The sequence below is a fragment of the Camellia sinensis genome, chromosome 1 (assembly GCF_055761805.1).
Source record: "Camellia sinensis isolate YWXY chromosome 1, ASM5576180v1, whole genome shotgun sequence".
Taxonomy (NCBI): Eukaryota; Viridiplantae; Streptophyta; class Magnoliopsida; order Ericales; family Theaceae; genus Camellia; species Camellia sinensis.
Window position 1 is genome coordinate 223,380,948 of NC_138961.1, and position 5,954 is coordinate 223,386,901.

Here is a 5,954-nt window from a genome sequence, read left to right on the forward strand (position 1 = left end):
GAGTTAATTGGGAGCGAAACTGTTAAAAAACTTTCCCTTAATTGATTTGTTTAATGCAGAAAGAAAATGAGAGAGGCGATGAAAATATCGATTTTGCCCCAATTTTGAGATCAAATTAGTTGGGGCAAATGGGCATTTTGCAGTAAAAAACCAACAATAATAACCAAACAAAAGTCAAAATAGTAATTTCCAAAACAATTGGCCCCACTCGTTCCTATTGGTTGTTCATGGTGAAATTAGGAGCTAAAAAGGATGATAGGTGCGGTGCGGTGTGGTGGCACTCACATCAGGGTGGTGATGTGCGCGACAAATGTATTAGGAGGAGACACGATGAGTTGCGTGTGATGGTGACTGACAATTATGAACTTGGTTTTGTGATGAGTAAAATGAGCAGGAAATAAAAAATATATATATGTATATATATTAATTAATTAATTAAATTTTCAATCAAATATTCACGTGAGATCTATATTTATATGTGATATTTGATAAAAAAAATTTAAAACATTTAACATTTTTGGAGTAAAATTGTATGGTGATTCAAGTGTAAGTTACATGGTCTTTTAATTTAGTTTTTATTAATTAAAATAATAAGTCTCATTATTTTGTATTACTTTTTTAAAAATAGCTGAGCAAATGTCACACAATGAATAATATGACTATAAGATTACCGAATAACTTCATCTCGTGGTGGTTGGTGGTATTACAAGAGGAAATATATGTTATATTATATGATTTTTATTTGTAACTCTTGTGTTTTTTCAGTGAACTCTACATCATGTTTATCTTAGTGATTGTTTGAGGTTGACTTCTTTTTTTTTTTTGTCCTTAATAATTTTTTTATAAAACTCTTTTATATTTTTAAGTTCTGTTCAATTAGACAGATCAAAAAAACTTATAAAAAACAAAATCAAAAAGGACAAAATTAAGTTTGTATGACTGTTCCATATTGAACCATTTGATTGTTTAGGTATTTCATCTAATTGTTTTCAATTTTACCATGACATTCAATTAAGCTTGTGTCTACTATGTCAATGAAATAAGAGGAGAGAGGGGAAAAAAATTAGAGAAAAGAAAAGAACATGTTACAAACATGAAAGACAAGAAAGTAAAATAGAAATTCTCCAAAGAAGGACCAAACAAGCATATAACATCCATTGTTGTTTAATAAAAACTAATAACAATAGAAAAAAGCATATAACTTTCTATGAAAATTAAAAATCTAGTGATCAATAAGTCGTTGAAGGGTGATCGGAAACACGTATTTGGGGTCTCCGACGAGCAGTTGCTTGGCAATGTGGACATTGGCAGCCTGACTAGGGTGGTAAGGATCCCAGAAGACATGTTTGTCGCGGTCCAAGCACAAACTGGAAGTTGGTCCACATGGAATTATCCCAGCAAACTGGCCTCCATTTCCACAACATGCTGTACTTGCAGTGCTAAATCCTGCACAATTTCGACATTATCAATGACAAACATACAAAAAATGCTATATATACCAATTTTGTTTTTAATCATATATAGTTTAAGTACTTACCATACTTGGCATAGTTTGTAACGAGTTCCATCACAAGATCGTACACATTTGCAAGTACAAATTTGGCGCCAGGAAGGTTTTGGTTGAGCTCGGTTACTAGATCCTTCAATCGGGAGTTGTACTGAAGTGCCATTTGGTTTGGCAACGCCACACACTCATCTTCACTTAGCTGGTTGATTGTTTTCTGATACGGAATGCATCCAATTGGTCCAACATTTGCCACTATGAACCTCCTTGCATCTAGTTGATAAAGCCGCTACCATCATAAATTTGTCACAAAATTAGACACAAGTCACAAATTTAAATTATGGAAATAGTTTCTTTGCACGCAAGAGTAAGATTATATAAATTTGACCTTTTTCGGACTCTAGTAAAAGTGTAAAATGAGTCGGTATATACATACACTACAAATTTAAAGTTATATTCAACAAAAACAATACGTCTCTAGGCATGCCAAATAAGACTTTGGTGCTAAATCCATGTTAGGTTGGGGCAAAGTTTTGGGCCTTATATCATAGATAAGAACATAAATACGACATGAACACAAAAAAACATACTCTCACTCAAAACTTTACAAATGATATTGTTGAATATTTTTCAAACTCATGTGTCCAATTAGTCTAATGTCCAATAATTAGTGGAAAAAATGTATTTATGTTTTTTTTTTCTTCCTTTAATAAGGCTTGGGAAATGTAGAAAATTAATAATTGAGTGTGTGTGAATCCAAACTTTTGTGATGCAACTCTTATTATGCCATTCCATTGTACGTCAAATTCAATTAAAATTATTTTTGTTATATTTCAAATTATAATCTTTATAAATTTGTATTTTCTTTACTTCAAATTAAATTCCTTAAAATAAATAATTGGATCCACAGACCAACAAGTGACGCAATTAGTAGGGATGGCAATGGATAACCTACCTTGTGGGTATCCATGGAGACCTAACCCAAATACATGGGTTTTCCCCTCTTTTTCTTATCCATTGGGTAGGGTAAGTGATATTCTTTAAATATCCACAGGGGATGGGTTGGGGATGGGTACCCACTAATTTCCCCATATGTTTTTTTTTTTTTTTTTTTTTTTTTTTTTTTTTTTTTTTTAAAGATTCACAACCAAAACTAAATATACATTCAATCTTTTTTCTTTTTTTTATTTATTTATTTTTTCAGGTTCAAAACCATTTTTTTTTTTTAAGATCCACAATCAAAGCTAATTATACCTCCAATCTTTTTTATTTTTATTTTTAAGGTTCACAACCATTTTTTTTTTAATTTTTAAGATTTGAAACCAAAGCTAAATATACCTCCAATCTTTTTTATTTTTATTTTTAAGGTTCACAACCATTTTTTTTTTTAATTTTTAAGATTCACAACCAAAGCTAAACATATATTTAATATGAGTCTTATAACACTTTCTTCAAACGAACTTTTTGATTGTCTCAAAATTATATATTTGATTATTATAAAACAAACTTTTTAATTAATTAATTAATGTGTATTTGATTTTGTTGTTGAACCAAATAAAATAAAATAAGATTGAATGTATATTTAGCTTTTGTTGTGAACCTTAAAAAAATAAAAAAATTAATAAAAAAATAAGTTGTTAACATTAAATATATTAAAAAAGAAAGAAAAAAGATTGAAGGTATATTTAGCTAAAACCTTTATAAAAAATAAAAAAAAAAGAAAAACAAGAAGGTTGTTAACATTAAATATATTAAAAAAGAAAGAAAAAAGATTGAAGGTATATTTAACTTTTGTTGTGAACCTTAAAAAAAAAAAAAAAAAAAAAAAGTTGTTAACATTAAATATATTAAAAAAGAAAGAAAAAAGATTGAAGGTATATTTAACTTTTGTTGTGAACCTAAAAAAAAAAAAAAAAAAAAAAAATTGTTAGCATTAATTATATTAAAAAAGAAAGAAAAAAGATTGAAGGTATATTTAACTTTTGTTGTGAACCTTAAAAAATAAATAAATAAATAAAAAATAAAAAATAATAATAAAAAAATTTGTTAACATTAAATATATTAAAAAAGAAAGAAAAAAGATTGAAGGTATATTTAGTTTTTGTTGTGAACCTTAATATAAAAAAAAAAAAAAAGTGATTGTTAACATTAAATATAAAAAATAAAAATGGGGATTAAAGTGGGTTGGGGAAAATCCATACCCATTAAAAAATGGGGAGGGTGGTAACCATGGGGAATGAGGAATGAGGAATGGAAAAAATTTATTATAGGAGAATGGGGATAAAAAATTAATATCCTCCCCATTGCCATTCCTACCAATTAGGCATAACATGACACGAGACATAATTGAGCATGATACAAATTGTGTCATGCCAATGGGCGGGTTGGGCCCTAAGGTCTAGCTTAGTCAGGCTAGCACAATGCGGCACGGATAAAAAACAATGGGCAGAGCCGGGCATGGCTGGCACGAAAAATAAATGGGCTGGGCCTGCTCAACATGACCCATTTTACACCTACATGCCCCGCATAGTGAGTAATTTTGGTTGCGTATGTATCTATGTATATGTACCGTAAGTTGGCCTCTGAGATGGTTGATGAGATCGTCGACGAAAGCATCTGGGCTTTCGGAAACCCTAGCCCCAATTGAGAGGACTGGTAGTAGATAATTGTTAAGGAAATCGTTTGATCCAATTGTCACTGAGAAAAGGGATTTGTTCATAACATAGTCTCTTGCCTGCGATGCACCCAACAATTGGTCGATCTGTTTTCTAGTAATGTTGAAATAATCAACCTGGATGTCCAGTGATAGCCTATTTACCTGCAAAACCCATGTATCATTTAATAATTTTAAAATAATTTGTATAGGAAAAATGAGCCCATTTTTAGTGATGAAACTAATCCCTCATCCCTAACCAAATATTAGAACTGAGAATTGGATGATATTGGAGGGTGCTATTGGTTTTCATGGGCCTTACCATAGTTCTATCTTAATAATTCGAATCGTTCATATTCTCCAAGCAAATTATTCATATAAAAAATTCACTTAATTGGAAAATCATACCGATGTGATCGATTCACATTTATCTTTTAAAAAAATAGATTATTTATTATTAAAATTCTACTTATCATCCATTCTTTTGAAAATAAATTTGATTTAATCATTAACGCTGTCCAATCAAAAAAAAAATTAGACATGAATAATCTCCTTAGAATACTTTACAAAACCAACAAATCAAATCATCATTGTGGAGTCTGTGATTGGGTCCAAAAGAATTTTGACACGACTAAAGGGGTTACCAAAGTATTCTTTCCAAATTAGATTAAAAAATAAATAAATAAACATAACATTTTAAAGCAAATAAATTTAAACAAATTGAATGATAAATGAAGGGTAAATGAGCACTTACAAATATTCTACCAGTGGCATTCATAATCCCAGAGCCGCCAGATGCATAATTCACCCCATATAATATAGCATTTCCTGTGGCATTTGGAGCCAGAAATGGCACTGCATAGTGTGGTTGTCCCAGTTCCTCTCCTGACCAAAAAAAACCACCCAAAATTAAAACTAAAAAAAAATGGAAAATTTTGATACTAACACAACAATAAATCACAGAAATATGATTTATTTCTGTAAAATTTTTCGAACATCCGTGCATGAGAGAGAGATGATCTTACCAATAATGTCTCCGATGGTTCTCCCGTTGGTGAACCGACCGGTGGGATTACCACCAGAAGGCTGAAAATCAATCCCATTTGGTGGGATATTAGCTTTTGACAAAGTTGGTAGATAATTGTTATTCCCAGCATCAACCAAAGAATCTCCAAATAAAAATGAAGCACCTAAACCTAAACCATTACTATCATCACCATTTCCAAACAAGCTGAAATTGATGATGATGAAAAAGAAAAATGCAAAAGCCTCCATAGCCATGGCTGATTGAGAGTCTCTTCTAATAGTTGTACCTCAGTGACACGTATATATTTATATATCTTCATCTCGAGAGTGGCTAAGAAGAGAAGGTGGTGCTAGAAACTAGCTAGGGTGGCTTGTTTATGGTGGAATTGAATTTGGTTTGACGTAATGCATTATGTGAAGAAAGAGTTAGACGGTGCTGGTGAATTTCAAGAGGTAGTTCATCAACATCTCTGTGCGTTGTCCTCAACGTGCAATGGATTTGGGAGTTAACGGTTTTGATCCAAACAAGTCATCCACGAGACGTCATAGATGATCGGTGGCTTTTGATTTAAATATATTATTATGGGAGTGTTTGGGAAGCCAATTTTATGTTTTTTTATTTTATTTTATTTTTGGTTAACATCCAAAAAAAAGTAAAATAGTCTAAAATAGTTTATAAAATAAAATATCACATCAAATTCATAATCATTTCACTTTTTCTCTTACAACTATCACATCCAATTATAAAAAAAAAAAAATCTAACTCTCTTT

The 5,954-nt window shown here is 30.7% G+C and overlaps 1 protein-coding gene across 1 annotated transcript; it reads right to left on the minus strand.

The window, feature by feature from the left end:
* Positions 1-1,063: 1,063 nt before the first annotated feature.
* Positions 1,064-5,723, minus strand: LOC114314814 (GDSL esterase/lipase At2g23540). The gene is made up of 5 exons (XM_028261303.2): positions 5,183-5,723; positions 4,912-5,042; positions 4,074-4,322; positions 1,538-1,793; positions 1,064-1,446 (listed from the first exon to the last, which is right to left on the minus strand). The coding sequence occupies exons 1-5, from the start codon at positions 5,436-5,438 to the stop codon at positions 1,223-1,225; spliced, it is 1,116 nt and encodes a 371-aa protein (XP_028117104.2). The 5' UTR covers positions 5,439-5,723; the 3' UTR covers positions 1,064-1,222.
* Between the last annotated feature and the right edge of the window lie 231 nt (positions 5,724-5,954).

Coding starts and splice junctions, on each gene's coding strand:
- LOC114314814 (XM_028261303.2), bottom strand. CDS start 5,438: ATGGCTATGGAGGCTTTTGCATTTTTCTTTTTCATCATCATCAATTTC. Junction 4,323..4,911: donor ATGCCACTGGTAGAATATTT/GTAAGTGCTCAT, acceptor TGGGTTTTGCAG/GTAAATAGGCTATCACTGGA. Junction 1,794..4,073: donor ATCTCAGAGGCCAACTTACG/GTACATATACAT, acceptor TTATGATGGTAG/CGGCTTTATCAACTAGATGC.